General features: G+C 48.1%; 1 protein-coding gene across 2 annotated transcripts; it reads left to right on the top strand.

The window, feature by feature from the left end:
* The first annotated feature begins 16,497 nt into the window (after nt 1-16,497).
* Nucleotides 16,498-20,930, top strand: LOC114431528 (uncharacterized). Of its 2 annotated transcripts, none has more exons than XM_028399056.1 (5): nt 16,498-16,578; nt 19,274-19,349; nt 19,664-19,830; nt 19,909-20,163; nt 20,282-20,930. In XM_028399056.1, exons 1-5 carry the CDS (start codon nt 16,534-16,536, stop codon nt 20,870-20,872), a joined length of 1,134 nt encoding a protein of 377 aa, XP_028254857.1. In that variant the 5' UTR covers nt 16,498-16,533; the 3' UTR covers nt 20,873-20,930. The 2 variants fall into 2 exon arrangements, with proteins under 2 accessions (XP_028254857.1, XP_028254858.1); XM_028399057.1 differs by lacking the exon at nt 16,498-16,578 and adding an exon at nt 18,565-19,114.
* The last annotated feature ends 620 nt before the right edge of the window (nt 20,931-21,550 follow it).

Here is a 21,550-nt window from a genome sequence, read left to right on the forward strand (position 1 = left end):
TCATGAATCGTCGCCAGACTTTGGCGAGCCACAGAGGCCACGCCCTGTAAGTTAGAGAAAAGCTTTTGATAACTTTTGATCAGCAGGTCCTTTAGGTCAGTGGTCCCCAACCACCGGGCCGGGGACCGGTACCGGTCCGTGGGTCATTTGGTACCGGGCCGCACAGAAAGACTGAGCAAAACATATATTATTCATTATCTGAGTCTGACAGCTGTTTCATTTATAAATCGATCAGATTCATCCGCCTGTGCCTTTAAGCACCTGCCCAGACGCTTGTCTCGGTCACGGGATACGGAACCCCAAAATTAAGCCCACAAGCAGCAAAAATAAATAAAAAACAAACGTCTTTGGAGAGCTTCTTCGGAAAGGGGAAAAGGCCTAACGAGGAGACAGAAGAAGAGGAGCCTACCCCTTCAAAGAAAAAGAAACCCGCATTTAAAATACTATATCAGGAGTCCTATTTAAAATACGGATTTATTGCAACAGGTGATTCTCACACACCAAGTCCGCTCTGAGTGATGTGGCGACAGACTCGCAAATGAGGCAACGAAGCCTTCAAAACTGCGAGACCGAGCACCCTGCATTAAAAGACGAGCCATGGAAGAAAACATGAACAAGAACGACTGAAGCAATTAATGACGGCCAAAACAAAATTACGGAGTGGACTGGACATAAGAAACACACTTCGGGTGTCGTGTCTCCCATTATCCCCAGATGGGACCGCCTCATTGCTGGGAAAGCTCAAAGGCTCCCACTAATTAAGCATAAGAGTAAGAGTCTGTTTATGCACTTTGTTTTTTGTTTTTTTTTTTTTTTTTTTTCTGTGCCGGTCCGTGAAAGTATTGTTTTACATGATACCGGTCCGTGGTGCAGAAAAGGTTGGGGACCGCTGCTTTAGGTGACCTCCAGCAAATTTCAGGTCAATCGGGCTACAGCTCTAGGAGGAGTTCGCTCACATACCAATGGTGTAAATCGCCAAAATCGCCATTTTCCATCCAAGATGGCGGACTTCCTGTTGGGTTAAGGTCATGGTGTCAAGAGACTTTTTGGTGCGTCTTGGTATGATAAACATGTGTACCGATTTTCGTGCACCTACTCCAAACTAAGCCAAATGCGAGGGGTGTTTTGAAAATTTCAAGGGGGCGCTGTAGAGCCATTTTGCCCCGCCCCTTTGCAGCGACCACAAAATATCAAATTTTTCGCCACCCCTGATGAGTGTGCAAAGTTTCGTGAGTTTTCGTGCATGGCAAAGGGGTGAAAAATGCAGTTAAACAGGCAGGCAAATAATAAGAATAATTAAAGCTGCAAGCAGCGATGATCGGGCCCTCGCACTCCGCGCAACCGCCCCCTCCCCGTCACGCCGTCCCTTCCCTGCCCCGCTCCCCTACGAGCTGCGGCGATTTTGCCAGCGGTGGGAAAAAAGCGGCAGACAGAGGCAGAGACATGTCAGAGCAACAAATCTGTCAATATATGTAAAAAAATTTTAATACGCAGTAACCTCCTGTTTACAGTAGGTGGCGCTGTTCACAGATGTCCGCACATGGTCGGGGTCGGGTCTGTATCACATGTAAAAGATTTGAGGATTTTAGGAGCATCCGTGGTGGAGTTGTAACAGCTGCAGTACCTTATGTGTCCACTGGGTGGAGCCTGACACCGTGAGAATAGTGGAGACCTGTCTGTGCATCAAACCTCAAAAAACATTTGATTCATACATGAAAAATGTCCAGAAGCAGTTACTTCCGGTTTCCTGTAGGTGGCGCTGTGCAGGTGACTCATGAGCATGCAGACGTGTGGGGGGACGGACCGTTAGGACATGAAAAAAATTTGAGGACGCTAGGACGATGCACGGCGAAGTTATAAGCAGTTGATGTTTCATGGCGAAGGTTCAACAGTCGCCACCGCCATGGGCAGCATGATACAGGAATCCACACAGTTGTCTCAGTGGGACTTCAAATCTGTGATCCTCATTTGGCTGTGTAATGACAGGGAAGGATTTAACAGAGTGCATGTCAGTGAAGAACATGGCACTTACTGTTTCCACCACAAGGGAGCGCCATAGATCATGATGACATAGAGACGTTCAGGGAGGGGCTCTGACCACGTGCAGAAAGTTTGAAGCCGTTTGGAGCAAGTATGTAGGAGAGAGAGCTGTTCGTGTATGAATGGCGAAGTGACGCCACAGCGGCCACGCCCTTTAACTTAGAGAAAAGCTTTTGATAACTTTTGATCAGCATGGTCTCTAGGTGACAGCGACCGAATATGAAGTCAATCGGTCGAAATCCCTAGGAGGAGTTCGTCCGCATACCAAACGTGGAAATCGCTGAAATTTGACCGCCTAAATCAAAATGGCTGACTTCCTGTGTGGTCTAGATCAATGGTGCAAGAGACTTTTACGTGCGCCTGGACGTGTTCTGTGTGTGTGTCGATTTTTGTCTTCCTACTCCAAAAAAACCCCTATGGAGAGGAGTATTTTAAAAATTCAAGGGGGCGCCATTGAGCCATTTTGCCCCGCCCACTTTCGAGACCCCCATCAGTTGCTAGTACATGCCCCCGAGAATGTGTGTATGAATTTTCATGATCATAGAAGGTCGTTAAGGTCATTAAATACTCAAACGTAATCTCACGGCGAAGGATCGACAGTTGGCGCCCGCCACACGGACACCATTGCACGCAGCTTCACTGCCTTCATAGTGTAGCTTCACCAACTAGCTGGGAAGGTTCTAGAGGTGAAATGAAGTTGATGCTGTCAACTATGTAGGAGCAGTACACGTCAGAGTAAAAAGAGGCCATTTCCTGTTACCAGCAGGGGGCGCCACGAGTAAGTAAGGGTTTCAACATATGGAGGTGTTCAGGGCGGAGCCCTCGTCATGCTCATAAAGTTTTTTTTTTTTTTTTAAACATTTTATTTATGCAAAGTTTTCTTTTTTATAGACAACAACAGTAAGACACCTAAACTAAGATACAATAAGAAAAGAAAAGAAAAAAAAAAAACAAGAACACAGCAACAGTACTGCCATCACAAAAAACCAAATCAAATTCAACATGTCTGTACATATAAATGAAGTGTACAAAAAATAAATTAAAAGCAAGTCCCAAAGTTTAAGCCACCATAGAGGAGAAGAAGCGAAATGGATGCATGCCAGGCCCGGTGCTCCAGTCTGTTTAAATTGTCTGTAGAGAATGTCTTTCTCCGTTGTTGATGTGATCCATAAAGGGACCCCAAATGGCATGATATTTGGAGTAAGTATCAGAAAGTTTGTAACGCACCTCTTCGAGGTACAAACAGGAAACCAGTTCATTCAGCCATTTCTTAGAACAAGGTGAAGAGGCAGATTTCCATTCCCTTAGTATAATTCGTTTAGCAATAACCAATCCAAACATTAGCGCATACTGCAGAGTGGGGGGAAGAGATAATGACTCACTGGAGCATCCTAATATCACCAATAGGCCATCAGGGGTCAACTTTCTATTGTAAATAGTACTATACAAATTAAAAATATCAGTCCAAAATTTATCAAGCTTAGTGCAGGTCAAAAATAAGTGAGTTAAAGTACCCTCATCCGATTTACATCTATCACAGGTAGGAGAAATGGAAGGAAAGATCTTGTTAAGTTTGGTCTTTGAATAATGCAGGCGATGAATAACTTTAAACTGGATGAGTTGGAGTCTAGCATTCACGGAGCATGCTTTGATTCGATTCAGTCCAGTTGTCCACAAGTCATCTGGAATATCAGTTCCCATTTCTTTAACCCATGCTTCCTTAATGTGTATCGAGGAGGTTGCCAGTGGAAAAAGGGAAACAAAATGTGAAATTAAATGTTTAGAGTTGGGATTCCTCAACATAAGCTCATAAAAAGCATGTTGACAGGGGATGGTTTCATAACTACGAACTGACTGCCTAACAAAGTGCCTGATCTGTAAGTACCGGAAAAAGTGCCCAGGGGGGAGATTAAATTTAGTCTGAAGTTGTGTGAAAGATGCAAATTTTTTGTTAATGTAAAGATCTTTAATTACAGACAGACCCTTTTCTGACCATTGTACGAAGACCGCATCCATAAGCCCTGGTTTAAAACAGGGGTTCTGACATATAGGTGAGTGGATAGATAGCTGTGGAAGGCCAAGAACTCCCCTGATCTGTTTTAAAATCTTCAATGAATTGCGGAGGATGAAATCAGCCTTCAGTTGTTTCGTAGGTGGATTTAGATGAGAAAACAAAATAGCCTTTAATGACGCTCCAGTCAATGTTAATGCTCTACTTGATTCAATCTGTGGCCAGCTAGGTTTGGAACTATCATTTAGACCCGGTGGGGTGTCATTCCAGAAGACCCACATTCTAGCATTACACGCCCAATAATAATGACGAAAAACAGGCAAGCCAAGTCCACCTTCAGCAGTGGGTTTCTGTAAGTGCACCTTAGAGATGCGGGGAGGCTTGTTAGACCAAATAAAGGGCATGACCATGGAATCCAATGCTTTGAAAAAAGAAGATGTAAGAAATATAGGTATATTTTGAAAGAGATATAGAAATTTAGGGAGTACTACCATTTTAATAATATTAACACGGCCAATTAGGGAGAGAGGGAGGAGTTTCCACCTATCAATCATGTTCCGGACCTTCTCCAGCAACTCCGAATAATTCAACTTAAACAGCAGCTTTGAGTTTCTAGGGATAACAATGCCTAGGTATGTAAAATGTTCCTTAGCAATTTTGAAGGGCAAATTATCCAAAAAAGTGGAGTCTAGGCCATCAGACAAAGGCATAAACAGACTTTTTGCCCAGTTTACAGTAAATCCAGAGAGCTGTCCAAAATCACTTATCAGCGTAAGAAGGGGAGAAAGGGACTTCTTAGCATCCGCTAGAGTCAGGATCACGTCATCAGCATACAGACCGATGGTGTATTCACTGGGGCCACAAACTATTCCTGTGATTTGAGAACAATGCCTAATTGAAATGGCCAGAGGCTCAAGAGCCAGGGCAAAGAGCATAGGAGAGAGAGAGCACCCCTGTCGAGTTCCACGTTGAAGCAAAAGGGTGGGGGATCTATTGTGGTTAGTCAATATAGTGGATTTAGGGTAAGCGTAAAGCATTTTTAGAAAGGTTATAAAGTTCCTGCCAAAGCCGAACTTTTCAAGTACAGCAAACATGTAATTCCATTCAATCTGATCAAAGGCTTGCTGTGCGTCCAGGGATATAACTGCTGAATGAGGAAGTTTGGTAGAATACATAATATCTAACAAACGCCGAGTATTAGAAAAGGAAAATCTTTCAGGAATAAACCCTGTCTGATCAGCATGAATTAGTGTACCAATATGTTTACTCAACCTACTAGTCAGAACTTTTGCAATAATTTTTTGATCACTGTTTAGTAAACTTAAGGGGCGATATGAGGCAACATTAGTTGCATCTCTATCCTTTTTTAGAAGGAGGCAAACTTGTGCTTCATATAATGTTCCTGGAAATACGCCCTCCTTCACAGAACAATTTACCATCCGGAGTAAGAGTGGAGCAATAGTGTCTATATGAGTTTTATAAAATTCAATTCCAAACCCGTCTGGCCCGCAAGCTTTGCCATTAGGCAGGGAGCGAATTGCAGATTTAATCTCTTCAAGAGTAAAATCAGAGTCCAATTCAAGCCTAGATGATTCATTCAAAACTGGAATCTCCAATGAATTGAGAAAGGTAAATATGTCATCATCAGTGGCATCTGATTTAGAAGCATAGAGCTGACTGTAATATTGGAAAAATGTATCGTTAATCAGACTGGGATCAGTTAATAACTGTCCAGATAAAGAAAAAATTTTGTGGATCGCTCTTTCAGCTTGAACTCCTTTTAGCTGCCTGGCAAGCAGTTTATCAGCTTTATCACCTAACTCAAAGTGTGCTTGCTTAAGCTTTCGAATATGTTTTAATACCTGCTCCCCCAGCATATGGTTATATTCGTATTTTATTTTCAACATGGCATTAAGAGTATCTTCAGTTTTCGAAATACGATATGATTCCTCTAAAGCAGCAAGCTTAGTCTCAGTGTCAGACAGATGTTTTAGCCTAGCTCTTTTAGCAAATGACTGGTACGAAATGATGCAACCTCTCAGTACCACCTTAAAAGACTCCCAAAGGGTCGAATCAGAAACTGCACCATTGTCATTGATAGATAAAAAATCTGAGATCTTAGTAATAATATATTCACAAAAAACATTGTCCGAGTATAAAGAAGGATTCAATTTCCAGTTGTGCTGAGGGGGCCCGATGTTGAAACTGATCTTAAGTGAAAGAGGGGCATGGTCAGAGACTAGGATGCTGTGGTATGTTGTGCTGATTACATTTGATATCAAACTGGAGCTAATCAGAAAATAATCAATTCGAGAGAAACTACCATGTACAGGAGAAAAAAAAGAATATTGCTTCTCAGTGGGATGCTGAAGCCTCCAAATGTCCACCATATCCAAAGAGTCAATCAAACTATTGAGGACCGGCACAGATTTTAAAGAAGTGGGGGGTTTAGTTGAAGATCGGTCTACGAGGGGGTCGAAATAGCAGTTGAAGTCCCCTCCAATGAGTATATTATGATCAGTATATTCAGAGATAAAATCGAATGTTTTACAGAAGAAGTCAGGGCTATCAGAATTTGGAGCATAGATGTTTAACAGAACTAAAGGAAGTGAATTAATAGAGCCTGTGACAAGAACAAATCTCCCACCTGGGTCTGAAACCATGGACTGGAAAACAAATGGGACAGTTTTACGGATGAGGATAGCAACCCCTCTTGCCTTGGATGAAAAGGTAGACTGATATACTTGAGAAATCCATAAGGCTCTTAAACGCCCCCGTTCAGTTGGCTGAATGTGGGTCTCCTGTAGAAAAATAATATCAGAAGACAGAGATTTAAGATGTGCGAGTACTCTGCCCCTCTTTAAGGCACCACCAAGACCTTTACAGTTCCATGAAGTAAAAGTGATGGGGCTTGCTCCTAACAACTGAGACTGTTTATCCAGTATTTAAAACAAAAGTATAACAAATGTAAACCGACATGAGATTTGACAAAGTGGCAGTACTACAGCAAACAAAAACAACATCCTCCCCAAAACTTACCCAAAGCCGCAACAAAGAACAAAGCGGCAGATCCCACATACTGTACTGGAGGCTGCCGGATAACGGAGCCAGCTGAGCTAAAACAACTCTTTAACTCTACCTGACAGCCCGTGTGTTCCCCATTTATAAGACATAAAGATGAAATAAACTATCTGCACCTATCAAACGACGTGATAAGAAGCATATAAAGAATGCAAAAGCCATGAGTTGCAACAGCTACTTTAGCAAAAACAAAACAATGTAAATCACAAAAGGTAAAGACCTTTCTCAATCCAAAGTATACAGTAGTGCAGCCGGTTAAACAGTACAAATCAGGCTGTGTCCACAACAGAATCAGCAAAACGCTCAGCATCCGTTGGTGACTCAAACACACTGACTTTGTTGTTGTGCACCACCTGGAGTTTAGCCGGAAAACGCAGGTAGCACTTAACTCCTGCGTCAACCAACTTCTTCCGAGCAGCACTGAAAGCTTGCCGTTGAGCTGACACCTCCGCTGTATAATCAGGAAAAATCCAAACCTTCTCTCCGCGGTACGAAAGTGGAGCATGCTGTCGGCTGAGACGGAGAATATCACTCACATCACGGTCGTTGTGGACCTTGGCGATAATAACCCGTGGCCGTTCATTAGGCATAGGCTTAGGTCTCAGGCTGCGGTGCGCTCTATCAATCTTGATGGGTCTGCTAAAATTATCCTGGCCAAGCAGCTCCGGGAGTAACTTTGAAACGAAATCAGTTGGGCGCCCGCTTTCTGACTCTTCTTTTATCCCGACGATCCTGATGTTCAGCCTGCGAGAGCGTCCCTCCAAATCATTTACCTTGGCTTTGATGAGACCGTTAGCCACTTGTAGCTCCCTGCAAGTAGCTTCTAATGCTGTGATGCGATGGTCAGCAGAGGAGAGAGCCTCATCCATGTCACCAATACGGCGCTCTGTCTCAGTGTGCTTATTTTGTAATGTAGACAAGCATGCCTCAATTGAGTCGAGACGCCCCTCCATGGACTTCTTCAAATCGTCCATAAGTGTAGAGACTTTAGTTAGCTCGGCACGTTGTTTCGTAATGGCGGCTAGGATATCCTCGTTGCTAACAGCCGCGGAGCCACCGTGATGAGAGGCAGATTTCTGGCTGTGGCTGTCCTCCCTTTTCGGCATAATGAAACAGCAATCTGCAAAGTAGCTCAGGAATCAAAAAATGCACAGTAGCGGTCAGGTGCAGTAGTTTAGTTGCCACTTGAGGGGAATTGACACGGAGCTCAGCAAAACACGTCTTACTCCATTATTGCACACTAGCGCCCCCCGTCATGCTCATAAAGTTTGAAGACGTTTGGATAAAGTATGCAGGCGTGAGAGCCGTTCAAAGTTACATGGCGAAATCATGAATCGTCGCCAGACTTTGGCGAGCCACAGAGGCCACGCCCTGTAAGTTAGAGAAAAGCTTTTGATAACTTTTGATCAGCAGGTCCTTTAGGTGACCTCCAGCAAATTTCAGGTCAATCGGGCTACAGCTCTAGGAGGAGTTCGCTCACATACCAATGGTGTAAATCGCCAAAATCGCCATTTTCCATCCAAGATGGCGGACTTAGGGTTAGGGTTAGGGTTAGGGTTAGGGTTAGGGTTAGGGTTAGGGTTAGGGTTAGGGTAGGGTTAGGGTTAGGGTTAGGGTTAGGGTTAGGGTTAGGGTTAGGGTTAGGGTTAGGGTTATGGGAAACCCATTCATTGTCTATGTGGACCATCAAACTTCATAATTCAAGATTGTGCCCAATGTAAATAGATGTAGAAACCGACCACGAACCTGGATGTGACGTCATCAAATTCCAGATTCAATCTTGAAGTGCCCTAACTCAAAATGGCCACTTGGGGGAGTCAAGCTCCACCAAACTGAATGCAGAAGTAATCCTAGAACTCAGTGTAATCTTCCAAGTTACTCAGTAATAGAGTTAGGGTTAGTTAGTAAAGTTCGGCTTTCAGATCTATTCCCATATAATGCGGCCAGGTCAAAGGTCATATTTTAAGTTACTCAGTACTCTTCCAAGTTACTCAGTAATAGAGTTAGGGTTTTTGGTAAGTAGTTGCAAGTATAGGTCTATTTTCATTCAAACGTTGCAAGTAAGCGTACAAAGTCGTTTTAAAGCCAAACCGAGTGCGATTTTGGCCGAAAAACCGCCAGCATCGACAGGGGAGCCTCCCCAAGCCCACAAGTGTCTGCTGCGAGGTGTTTTAGCCGCGCCCCGGGGAACCACCCCAAGGCGCCGCCGGGGTCACCGGGGGCGAAAAAGGCCGGCCGCACTGAGGGTCTCCAGAAACACTGTAAAATCTTCCTGAGAGTGAGTCCATACGCCCCAAATATCATGCAAATATGCCTGTAGTAGTGCAATGGTTGGAGCTCAGCTTCCTCAGGAAGCGCAGTCTGCTGCCATTACTAAGTCTGCCTATTACCACCTGAAAAAACATGGCTAGGATCAAGGGCTTTCTGTCCAAACAAGACACAGAAAAACCTATTTATGCATTTATTTTCAGTTTACTGCATTTTCAGTTGACTGCATTACTAGCGTGAAGCCGCCAGGGGGCGCGTGGCGGTTGAAAGCTGCTACAAAATGCCGGGTTTAGCAGCTTTCAGCCGCTAAAACTCGCAGCAACACCGTTGCGCAGTACTTCCGGTGCCGCCGGAAGTGTTTCAAAATAAAACCGGAAGAGCTGAATTGAAAATGTTAACAATCGTAATAATAATAATAATAAAGAAAAATAAGGTACTTAAACTTGGATATCTCGCGACCTACCCCCCACAATTCGTGGTCGGGCTTTCCAACGCTGCCATCGGCGAGTTCGTGCGACTTTTCGTCCCGGAGATATAGACTTTATAATGTGTCATTATTATTACAATTTTTATTCGGTATCTCCGGAACGGAAGGTCGCACAGACTTGCGGATGGCGCCGATGGAAAGCCCGTGGCCGATTTATGGAGGGTGGGTCGCATCTCCGTTGCTTTAGGACGTACGGTTGGCGAGCTATGGAGTAAAGCGTCTTAAATCGGACACCTCCATTTTGCGCTATGCAAATCCTTTGACCGCTCGGATCTCCCGAACCGTACGAGCTAGAGCCTCGGGATCAAGACCTGCCCCCCCGTTTGTCAGGACGGGCTTTCATTCGGCGTGGGTCTCAAGTCTGTGCGACTTTGCGTTCCGGAGATATATACAGGAAGTTGTCATTTAAAAGTGTAACAACACACAACATGGAAGAAAAAAAACAATCAGTGTGTGTCTTTGTGAGTGTGTCCGCGGGTGGTAACACACACTCCTTCAGTGCAGTCTTAAAAAGAAAAATACACAGCGTGACAAACATCATTAAACATGAGTGGTTGGTGTTTGGGGTTACCATAGGGTTTGTGGTCTGGGGTTTGAAAAAACAATCAGTGTGTGTGTCTGTGAGTGTGTCTGTGGGTGGTAACACACACTCCTTCAGTGCAGTCTTAAAAAGAAAAAGGGTCCCGACCCGCAGAGCCGTCCTCCGGGTCGCGGCCCCCGAGAAGAGGGGCCGAAGGCACGTGGAGGCATAGAGACCGACACCCTGGGCCCTGGCTGAGCGGCTCGCCCGTCTCCGGGCGTAGAGCCTCGCCGGAGGCGCCTACGGAAAGGTCTCGGCGGCCCGAGTCCAGCCGCGGCGGAACCGGCGCTCTGGGCCCTCGCCTTCCGGAGGCACGGGCCGCCGAAGTCCGAAAACCTTCACCTCGTTAAGCGCCGTATCTCGGCAAAGGAAGGTCGCAGACGCGTGGCGCGGACGCGTACGGAAAGGGCTCGGAGGGGCCTGTCGCGACGCGTCGGCCCCAGACACGTGGCTCTCTCCTGGGCCGAACTCCGCAGGGGAAGGCGCTACGGACGAGCGGGGCGGGCCGTCCGGCGCGCGGCGCCGCGCCGAGCGGGGCCGTCCCGGAACGGTCCGCCTGCGCCGCACCGTCCCGGAGAAATCTGCGTTCAAAGTCTGGGAAAATTATCATTGAATAGCTGCGGAGTGCGAACCCTTGCCAGTATATTACACTTTCACATCTACTTCCATTCAGCCTACCGCAGAGAATCCCGGGCCCTTTTCGGGGCCCTTCCCGAGGGGCCGCGAGCCCGAAAATCGGCTCGGTCCGTCGCGGGGACGCCCGCTTTCGGCAGGGAGCGGTCCCAGGTCTCTAGCGCGTCGTGCGGCCGAGCAGGCCGCCGAAACCCAGGTCCGTAACCTTCCGCTCATTTTCAATGGTGACCTCCTGACCTTTGGAGTTTGCACGGCCATAGCTCGGGAACGCAACGGGCCAGGGGGACGGGGCCGGCTGCGTCGGAAAGCTCTCGGAGAGCTCCGCGACATACGTCGGGCCCGGACCCGCAGAGCCGTCCTCCGGGTCGCGGCCCCCGAGAAGAGGGGCCGAAGGCACGTGGAGGCATAGAGACCGACACCCTGGGCCCTGGCTGAGCGGCTCGCCCGTCTCCGGGCGTAGAGCCTCGCCGGAGGCGCCTACGGAAAGGTCTCGGCGGCCCGAGTCCAGCCGCGGCGGAACCGGCGCTCTGGGCCCTCGCCTTCCGGAGGCACGGGCCGCCGAAGTCCGAAAACCTTCACCTCGTTAAGCGCCGTATCTCGGCAAAGGAAGGTCGCAGACGCGTGGCGCGGACGCGTACGGAAAGGGCTCGGAGGGGCCTGTCGCGACGCGTCGGCCCCAGACACGTGGCTCTCTCCTGGGCCGAACTCCGCAGGGGAAGGCGCTACGGACGAGCGGGGCGGGCCGTCCGGCGCGCGGCGCCGCGCCGAGCGGGGCCGTCCCGGAACGGTCCGCCTGCGCCGCACCGTCCCGGAGAAATCTGCGTTCAAAGTCTGGGAAAATTATCATTGAATAGCTGCGGAGTGCGAACCCTTGCCAGTATATTACACTTTCACATCTACTTCCATTCAGCCTACCGCAGAGAATCCCGGGCCCTTTTCGGGGCCCTTCCCGAGGGGCCGCGAGCCCGAAAATCGGCTCGGTCCGTCGCGGGGACGCCCGCTTTCGGCAGGGAGCGGTCCCAGGTCTCTAGCGCGTCGTGCGGCCGAGCAGGCCGCCGAAACCCAGGTCCGTAACCTTCCGCTCATTTTCAATGGTGACCTCCTGACCTTTGGAGTTTGCACGGCCATAACTCGGGAACGCAACGGGCCAGGGGGACGGGGCCGGCTGCGTCGGAAAGCTCTCGGAGAGCTCCGCGACATACGTCGGGCCCGGACCCGCAGAGCCGTCCTCCGGGTCGCGGCCCCCGAGAAGAGGGGCCGAAGGCACGTGGAGGCATAGAGACCGACACCCTGGGCCCTGGCTGAGCGGCTCGCCCGTCTCCGGGCGTAGAGCCTCGCCGGAGGCGCCTACGGAAAGGTCTCGGCGGCCCGAGTCCAGCCGCGGCGGAACCGGCGCTCTGGGCCCTCGCCTTCCGGAGGCACGGGCCGCCGAAGTCCGAAAACCTTCACCTCGTTAAGCGCCGTATCTCGGCAAAGGAAGGTCGCAGACGCGTGGCGCGGACGCGTACGGAAAGGGCTCGGAGGGGCCTGTCGCGACGCGTCGGCCCCAGACACGTGGCTCTCTCCTGGGCCGAACTCCGCAGGGGAAGGCGCTACGGACGAGCGGGGCGGGCCGTCCGGCGCGCGGCGCCGCGCCGAGCGGGGCCGTCCCGGAACGGTCCGCCTGCGCCGCACCGTCCCGGAGAAATCTGCGTTCAAAGTCTGGGAAAATTATCATTGAATAGCTGCGGAGTGCGAACCCTTGCCAGTATATTACACTTTCACATCTACTTCCATTCAGCCTACCGCAGAGAATCCCGGGCCCTTTTCGGGGCCCTTCCCGAGGGGCCGCGAGCCCGAAAATCGGCTCGGTCCGTCGCGGGGACGCCCGCTTTCGGCAGGGAGCGGTCCCAGGTCTCTAGCGCGTCGTGCGGCCGAGCAGGCCGCCGAAACCCAGGTCCGTAACCTTCCGCTCATTTTCAATGGTGACCTCCTGACCTTTGGAGTTTGCACGGCCATAGCTCGGGAACGCAACGGGCCAGGGGGACGGGGCCGGCTGCGTCGGAAAGCTCTCGGAGAGCTCCGCGACATACGTCGGGCCCGGACCCGCAGAGCCGTCCTCCGGGTCGCGGCCCCCGAGAAGAGGGGCCGAAGGCACGTGGAGGCATAGAGACCGACACCCTGGGCCCTGGCTGAGCGGCTCGCCCGTCTCCGGGCGTAGAGCCTCGCCGGAGGCGCCTACGGAAAGGTCTCGGCGGCCCGAGTCCAGCCGCGGCGGAACCGGCGCTCTGGGCCCTCGCCTTCCGGAGGCACGGGCCGCCGAAGTCCGAAAACCTTCACCTCGTTAAGCGCCGTATCTCGGCAAAGGAAGGTCGCAGACGCGTGGCGCGGACGCGTACGGAAAGGGCTCGGAGGGGCCTGTCGCGACGCGTCGGCCCCAGACACGTGGCTCTCTCCTGGGCCGAACTCCGCAGGGGAAGGCGCTACGGACGAGCGGGGCGGGCCGTCCGGCGCGCGGCGCCGCGCCGAGCGGGGCCGTCCCGGAACGGTCCGCCTGCGCCGCACCGTCCCGGAGAAATCTGCGTTCAAAGTCTGGGAAAATTATCATTGAATAGCTGCGGAGTGCGAACCCTTGCCAGTATATTACACTTTCACATCTACTTCCATTCAGCCTACCGCAGAGAATCCCGGGCCCTTTTCGGGGCCCTTCCCGAGGGGCCGCGAGCCCGAAAATCGGCTCGGTCCGTCGCGGGGACGCCCGCTTTCGGCAGGGAGCGGTCCCAGGTCTCTAGCGCGTCGTGCGGCCGAGCAGGCCGCCGAAACCCAGGTCCGTAACCTTCCGCTCATTTTCAATGGTGACCTCCTGACCTTTGGAGTTTGCACGGCCATAGCTCGGGAACGCAACGGGCCAGGGGGACGGGGCCGGCTGCGTCGGAAAGCTCTCGGAGAGCTCCGCGACATACGTCGGGCCCGGACCCGCAGAGCCGTCCTCCGGGTCGCGGCCCCCGAGAAGAGGGGCCGAAGGCACGTGGAGGCATAGAGACCGACACCCTGGGCCCTGGCTGAGCGGCTCGCCCGTCTCCGGGCGTAGAGCCTCGCCGGAGGCGCCTACGGAAAGGTCTCGGCGGCCCGAGTCCAGCCGCGGCGGAACCGGCGCTCTGGGCCCTCGCCTTCCGGAGGCACGGGCCGCCGAAGTCCGAAAACCTTCACCTCGTTAAGCGCCGTATCTCGGCAAAGGAAGGTCGCAGACGCGTGGCGCGGACGCGTACGGAAAGGGCTCGGAGGGGCCTGTCGCGACGCGTCGGCCCCAGACACGTGGCTCTCTCCTGGGCCGAACTCCGCAGGGGAAGGCGCTACGGACGAGCGGGGCGGGCCGTCCGGCGCGCGGCGCCGCGCCGAGCGGGGCCGTCCCGGAACGGTCCGCCTGCGCCGCACCGTCCCGGAGAAATCTGCGTTCAAAGTCTGGGAAAATTATCATTGAATAGCTGCGGAGTGCGAACCCTTGCCAGTATATTACACTTTCACATCTACTTCCATTCAGCCTACCGCAGAGAATCCCGGGCCCTTTTCGGGGCCCTTCCCGAGGGGCCGCGAGCCCGAAAATCGGCTCGGTCCGTCGCGGGGACGCCCGCTTTCGGCAGGGAGCGGTCCCAGGTCTCTAGCGCGTCGTGCGGCCGAGCAGGCCGCCGAAACCCAGGTCCGTAACCTTCCGCTCATTTTCAATGGTGACCTCCTGACCTTTGGAGTTTGCACGGCCATAACTCGGGAACGCAACGGGCCAGGGGGACGGGGCCGGCTGCGTCGGAAAGCTCTCGGAGAGCTCCGCGACATACGTCGGGCCCGGACCCGCAGAGCCGTCCTCCGGGTCGCGGCCCCCGAGAAGAGGGGCCGAAGGCACGTGGAGGCATAGAGACCGACACCCTGGGCCCTGGCTGAGCGGCTCGCCCGTCTCCGGGCGTAGAGCCTCGCCGGAGGCGCCTACGGAAAGGTCTCGGCGGCCCGAGTCCAGCCGCGGCGGAACCGGCGCTCTGTCAATGTTCTGCTCTGAAGATTTTATTTTTTTTTTCAGAAACTTTTTCAGCAGATTTGTTTTCAAAGTAGTCCTTTTTAGTAAAGGATTTTTTTTATTTGTATAAACCGTTGCGGGCCTTGAAAAGAAAAGGAATATTTATTTTTCTACCAAAGCTAAAATTATTTTCATGAAGATTTTATGTTTTTTTTCAGCCGATTTATGTTCAAAGTAGTCCTTTGGTAAAGGATTTTTTTTTATTTGTATAAACCGTTGCGGGCCTTGAAAAGAAAAGGAATATTTATTTTTATACCAAAGCTGAAATGTATTTTTATGAATATTGTATTTTTTTCAGAAACCTTTTCAGCAGATTTATTTTCAAAGTAGTCCTTTGGTAAAGGATTTTTTTTTATTTGTATAAACCGTTGTGGGCCTTGAAAAGAAAAGGAATATTTATTTTTATACGAAAGCTGAAATTATTTTTATTAAGATTTTATTGTTTTCAGAAACTTTTTCAGCAGATTTATTTTTAAAGTAGTCCTTTTTAGTAAAGGATTTTTTTATTTGTATAAAATTTTGGGGCCTTGAAAAGAAAAGGAATATTTATTTTTATACCAAAGCTAAAATTATTTCCATGAAGATTTTTTTGTTTTTTTTCAGCAGATTTGTTTTCAAAGTAGTCCTTTTTAGGATTTTTTTTATTTGTATAAAATTTTGGGGCCTTGAAAAAGATTTGAAAGATTTTTTTTTTTATTCATAAATTGGCTAATGTTCAAGTGGTTAATAAAGAGTTTGGTGAGCATTATTTGTCTAAATGTGTAATTCTTTACAGAGAGTTATTTCATCTTTGAAGTCATGGTTAGTATTGAAATGCAATAAAATAATAAAAAAAAGTCATTTAAAAAATAATAATAATAAAGTGTACAGAGGAAGCTGGAATCACAACAGGCATTCAGCAGCAGCCACCGCTCTGCCCATAGAAACGCACACGCGCTGTTTCTCTGTCGCTGCCACCGTGGAGAGAGAGAGAGAGAGAGAGAGGCTGCACCGGCTCTCCTCACTGATATCCAGCCGGTTTTTGCTGAATCGCTGCTGATAGAGACGTGAGCGGCTTGCGGAGGACGCGGAGCAGTTTCCTGGGTAACAGTCTGTCTTAAAGCTGAGATGCCAGGGTCCGATCGCACATCAGGGCTGGCTGGAGGAGGAGGACGAGCGGCTCAGGGATGTTTACGTGAAGAGACCGGGTGGTTTTTTTCCACCTTTCACCCTCGCTGCTGATCTGTGATTGCATGCGCGACCATCTCACCGCTGGAGTAAAAACAACAGGTGAAGCAGACGAACTCGGAGCTCCCTGTCATCCCGGGAGGGTTAACCAAAGAGCTTCAACCGCTGGATATCGGAGTAAACGGGGCGTTTAAAGCCAAGCTGCGAGCGGCGTGGCAGAGATGGATGTCAGAGAGCGAGCACAGCTTTACCGGGAGGCAGCGCAGGTGAGTTACGCCAGTTATGTGAATGGACTTTGGACGCGTGGGCTCATGTTTCTGCAGCGATTGTTGTCCGAGCTGTCGTGAAAGCCGGCGTAATTTCAGAGCAAAAAGTGCATTTCAATGAGCCTGTCTTGGAAAGTGAGGGATACAGTTCACCAACACTTCCCTCTGAGGATTCAGAAACGGCTCGTAAAAGGAGCAGGAAGTTCCTTCCTAACATGTCTGTGGATGTCCAACCAGAATCTTCCAGTGATGAGGATGAGTTACCGCGCAGACAAGCACGTGCAAGTAAGAGGAAACTACACTTTCCAGTGCCAGCTCCTTCAAATTTAACGTCTGACCCTGTGGAACAGTTCGATGCTAAGAAAATGTGCATGACTGGAGCCACAGAAAATCCATCCAGCAACGAAGTCCCTGCATCTGATGATGTAAAGCCAACTCAGGTGGTAGAGGAGACTCAAATGAGTCAGGAAACCCAACTGTAGGTCAGAAAACAAGAAAAAAGGTTTAAAAAAAAAAAAAAAAAAACGTTTATATGTTTCAAAAGTGTTTTAATCAGGTGTTGTTAGAAGCTATCATGTATGTTAAGGTAAAGAAAGAGTTTTAGAAATTGAAATTGAATTTTAAGAATATTTATTTTCAAAGTAGTCCTTTGGTAAAGGATTTTTTTTATTTGTATAAACCGTTGTGGGCCTTGAAAAGAAAAGGAATATTTATTTTTATACCAAAGCTAAAATTATTTCCATGAAGATTTTATTTTTTTTTTCAGAAACTTTTTCAGCAGATTTGTTTTCAAAGTAGGGTTTTTTTTATTTGTATAAAATTTTGGGGCCTTGAAAAGAAAAGGAGTATTTATGTTTATACGAAAGCTGAAATTATTTTTATTAAGATTTTATTGTTTTCAGAAACTTTTTCAGCAGATTTATTTTTAAAGTAGTCCTTTTTAGTAAAGGATTTTTTTTATTTGTATAAAATTTTGGGGCCTTGAAAAGAAAAGGAATATTTATTTTTATACCAAAGCTAAAATTATTTCCATGAAGATTTTTTTGTTTTTTTTCAGCAGATTTGTTTTCAAAGTAGTCCTTTTTAGGATTTTTTTTATTTGTATAAAATTTTGGGGCCTTGAAAAAGATTTGAAAGATTTTTTTTTATTCATAAACTGGCTAATGTTCAAGTGGTTAATAAAGAGTTTGGTGAGCATTATTTGTCTAAATGTGTAATTCTTTACAGAGAGTTATTTCATCTTTGAAGTCATGGTTAGTATTGAAATGCAATAAAAATAATAAAAAAAAGTCATTTAAAAAAAACAATAAAAATTGTTGTAGATGAGAATTTAGAAGCTCCTTGCGTTGTTGTGTAGCTGTGTTTTTTTGACGTTTTTATTATTATTTTTACAAAGAACTCCAACCGCTGGACATCGGCGGTGCATGTGATTAAAATGCGGGACCACGTATGTCCGAAGATGGTCTTTATTTATTAATAAAGTGTACAGAGGAAGCTGGAATCACAACAGGCATTCAGCAGCAGCCACCGCTCTGCCCATAGAAACGCACACGCGCCGTTTCTCTGTCGCTGCCACCGTCAGGGTCCCAGCGTGAGCCAGGGCGGTTGTATATTGTTTGATTATGTTTGCCTCATTTTGAAATCACTGACTCCCCTCTCATTTCAGGTGTCTTGGCTGGCCCCTCCTCGTCTTCTCCCTCCCTCTCCTCCTGGTGATCACCTGCTCCTCCCTAATGTGCCTCACCTGTGTCCTTTTGTCTGCCCTGATCCCCTCACTCGGTGGCAGTTCGTCTCGTCTACTACCTGACTTCCAGCCGTCCTGTTCTCCAGCAGCGTGAGTATTTTTCTGAGCCTAGTATTTGTGTATTTTTTATTATTATTTTTGAGAACCGTGGTGACTCAACCCTGCGTGTGTGTGTGTGTGTGTGTGTGTGTGTGTCCCTCCTGCCGGCTTGTGCAGCGCCTACGTTTTTGCCCTGAGATCTGGTGCTTTTGAACTGTGTTCCCTGAGTTTTCGGGCACAATAAACTACTTTAATTTAACCTCTGCCTGTCTCCCGTCCTGCGCTTGAGTCCGTCTGCAACCTCCCTGACAGCCGCCGTGGAGCGAGAGAGAGAGAGAGAGAGGCTTAACCGGCTCCTCACTGATATCCAGCCGGTTTTTTTCACCTCTGCAGCGCAACGTACGGTAATTGTCTGTCTTAAAGCTGAGATGCCAGGGTCCGATCGCACATCAGGGCTGGCTGGAGGAGGAGGACGAGCGGCTCAGGGATGTTTACGTGAAGAGACCGGGTGGTTTTTTCCACCTTTCACCCTCGCTGCTGATCTGTGACTGCATGCGCGACCATCTCACCGCTGGAGTAAAAACAACAGGTGAAGCAGACGAACTCGGAGCTCCCTGTCATCCCGGGAGGGTTAACCAAAGAGCTTCAACCGCTGGATATCGGAGTAAACGGGGCGTTTAAAGCCAAGCTGCGAGCGGCGTGGCAGAGATGGATGTCAGAGAGCGAGCACAGCTTTACCGGGAGGCAGCGCAGGTGAGTTACGCCAGTTATGTGAATGGACTGTGGACGCGTGGGCTCATGTTTCTGCAGCGATTGTTGTCCGAGCTGTCGTGAAAGCCGGCGTAATTTCAGAGCAAAATGTGCATTTCAACTTTCCGATGCAATGTCATTTTAGAGTCGCATGTATTACAGGTAAGCGTGTCGGCAGAGGTCGATTGGCTAACGTCTCGGAGGAACCAGGAAGTGCTTCGTGAGCTCTCCCCGAATGGTAAGTTACCTTGAGATTTGCCCTTCACAATTCGACGGAAATATCATAAAAAAACAGACTGTTATCATGTTAAAAGTTGTTGGAAAGGGTTCCTTGGAACCTTATGCAACGTTTACATGTGTTTGTGACCGAGTGTTGATGCAAAAATTTTTATCCGTGTTAGTAAAGCATGCTAATTGACTGAGCTAAATACATGTAAATGCATTGAAACGTTGTTGTTGTTGTAGTAGTAGATGAGGATTCAGAAGCTCCTTGTGTCATTGTGTAGCTGTGTTTTTTGACGTTTTCTTCTGGGTGACTCTTCATCATAACAGACATGCTCTGTGAAGATCCAAACTTGCTTCTTGAGTATAACAAACTGATGGGCTACCTCATGGGCTACCTGTGTGTCCTGACGGGACACAGATCTGTTGTCATGACAAACATGACCAAGGAAAATGTCTTGAACGCAGAACGTACCAAGCATGGATTCCATATCACAGTGAGTTGCTTTGAACTAAGGACTGAAATGTGCAGTGTAAAACAGACCAATACTAATGTTCTGAATTATTCTCCCCAGGTTGACGAACACAAAACTGTGCGTACATATGGACAGGCATCCTTGTTTGTCACCACGACCGAGCATTCCTGGCTGAGAAAATTGATAGAGATCCTCTCTGTCCAAAAGATTCATGACGATTGCAGTTATGTCTTTGCATCCATCCGTGGGAACCAAATTGTGAAACCTGTCCACTTCCTTCAAGCTGCCTGGAGAGATGCTGGCCTGGGAGGTATTATCACTTTCAACAAGATACGGAGCAGTGCCTCCACCCAAGTAAGTTTGTGTGATTTTTTTTTTTTTTTTTTTTTTTTTTTTTTTTGAAGCCATTGTGATTTTATGGATAAAACAGGACATACAGAATATGTTTTTTGTTTTGTTTTTCTATTTGCAGGCCAGCAAATATCTCACTGTCGAGGAAAAAGAAAAGCTGGCTAAGGCTATGTGTCATGATACAAAAACCGCTGAGCGTTTCTACGTGGCGCTGCCTGACAAGAAGGAAGCCTCAAAAGTTAGAGATTTAAGATTGAGGGCGATGAACATGGCTATGGCAGATGTGGAAGAAAGAAGCCCCACTGAGGACGAAACAACTGAAGATGAGGATGAGCCCGTCTTGGAAAGTGAGGGATACAGTTCACCAACATTTCTCTCTGAGGATTCAGAAACGGCTCGTAAAAGGGGAAGGGAGTTCCTCCCTAACATGTCTGTGGATGTCCAACCAGAACCTTGCAGCGACGAGGATGAGTTACCGTGCGGACAATCACGTGCAACTAAGAGGAAACTACACTTTAAATTTGAAGGAGTTGGCACTGGAATGTCTGACCCTGTGGAACAGTTTGATGCTAAGAAATCCAGCCACAGTAAATCCATGCAGCACAGAAGTTTCTGCATCTCATGCTGTAAAGCCAACTCAGGTGGTAGAGGAGACTCAAATGAGTCAGGAAACCGAACTGTAGGTCAGAAAACCAACTTTAGACAGTTTTGAGCATATTTATTTTCAAAGTAGTCCTTTTTAGTAAAGGATTTTTTTTATTTGTATAAAATTTTAGGGCCTTGAAAAGAAAAGGAGTATTTATGTTCATACGAAAGCTGAAATTATTTTTATTAAGATTTTATTGTTTTCAGAAACTTTTTCAGCAGATTTATTTTTAAAGTAGTCCTTTGGTAAAGGATTTTTTTTTATTTGCATAAACCGTTTTTCTCCTTGAAAAGAAAAGGAATATTTATTTTTATACCAAAGCTAAAATGTATTTTTATGAAGATTTTATTTTTTCAGAAACGTTTTCAGAAACTGGCTAATGTTTAAGTGCTTAATACAGAGTTTGGGGAGCATTATTTGTCTACATGTGTAATTCTTTACAGAGAGTTATGTCGTCTTTGATGTCATGGTTAGTATTCGTTAGACTTCGTCATTGGTGAGTTCGTTATCGGTGAGTTCGTTATTGGAGTTCGTTATCGGTGAGTTCGTTATTGGAGTTCGTTATCGGTGAGTTCGTTATCGGTGAGTTCGTTATTGGAGTTCGTTATCGGTGAGTTCGTTATTGGAGTTCGTTATCGGTGAGTTCGTTATTGGAGTTCGTTATCGGTGAGTTCGTTATTGGAGTTCGTTATCGGTGAGTTCGTTATCGGTGAGTTCGTTATTGGAGTTCGTTATCGGTGAGTT

This window comes from Parambassis ranga, unplaced genomic scaffold, assembly GCF_900634625.1.
Source record: "Parambassis ranga unplaced genomic scaffold, fParRan2.1 scaffold_92_arrow_ctg1, whole genome shotgun sequence".
In the NCBI taxonomy this organism is placed as follows: domain Eukaryota; kingdom Metazoa; phylum Chordata; class Actinopteri; family Ambassidae; genus Parambassis; species Parambassis ranga.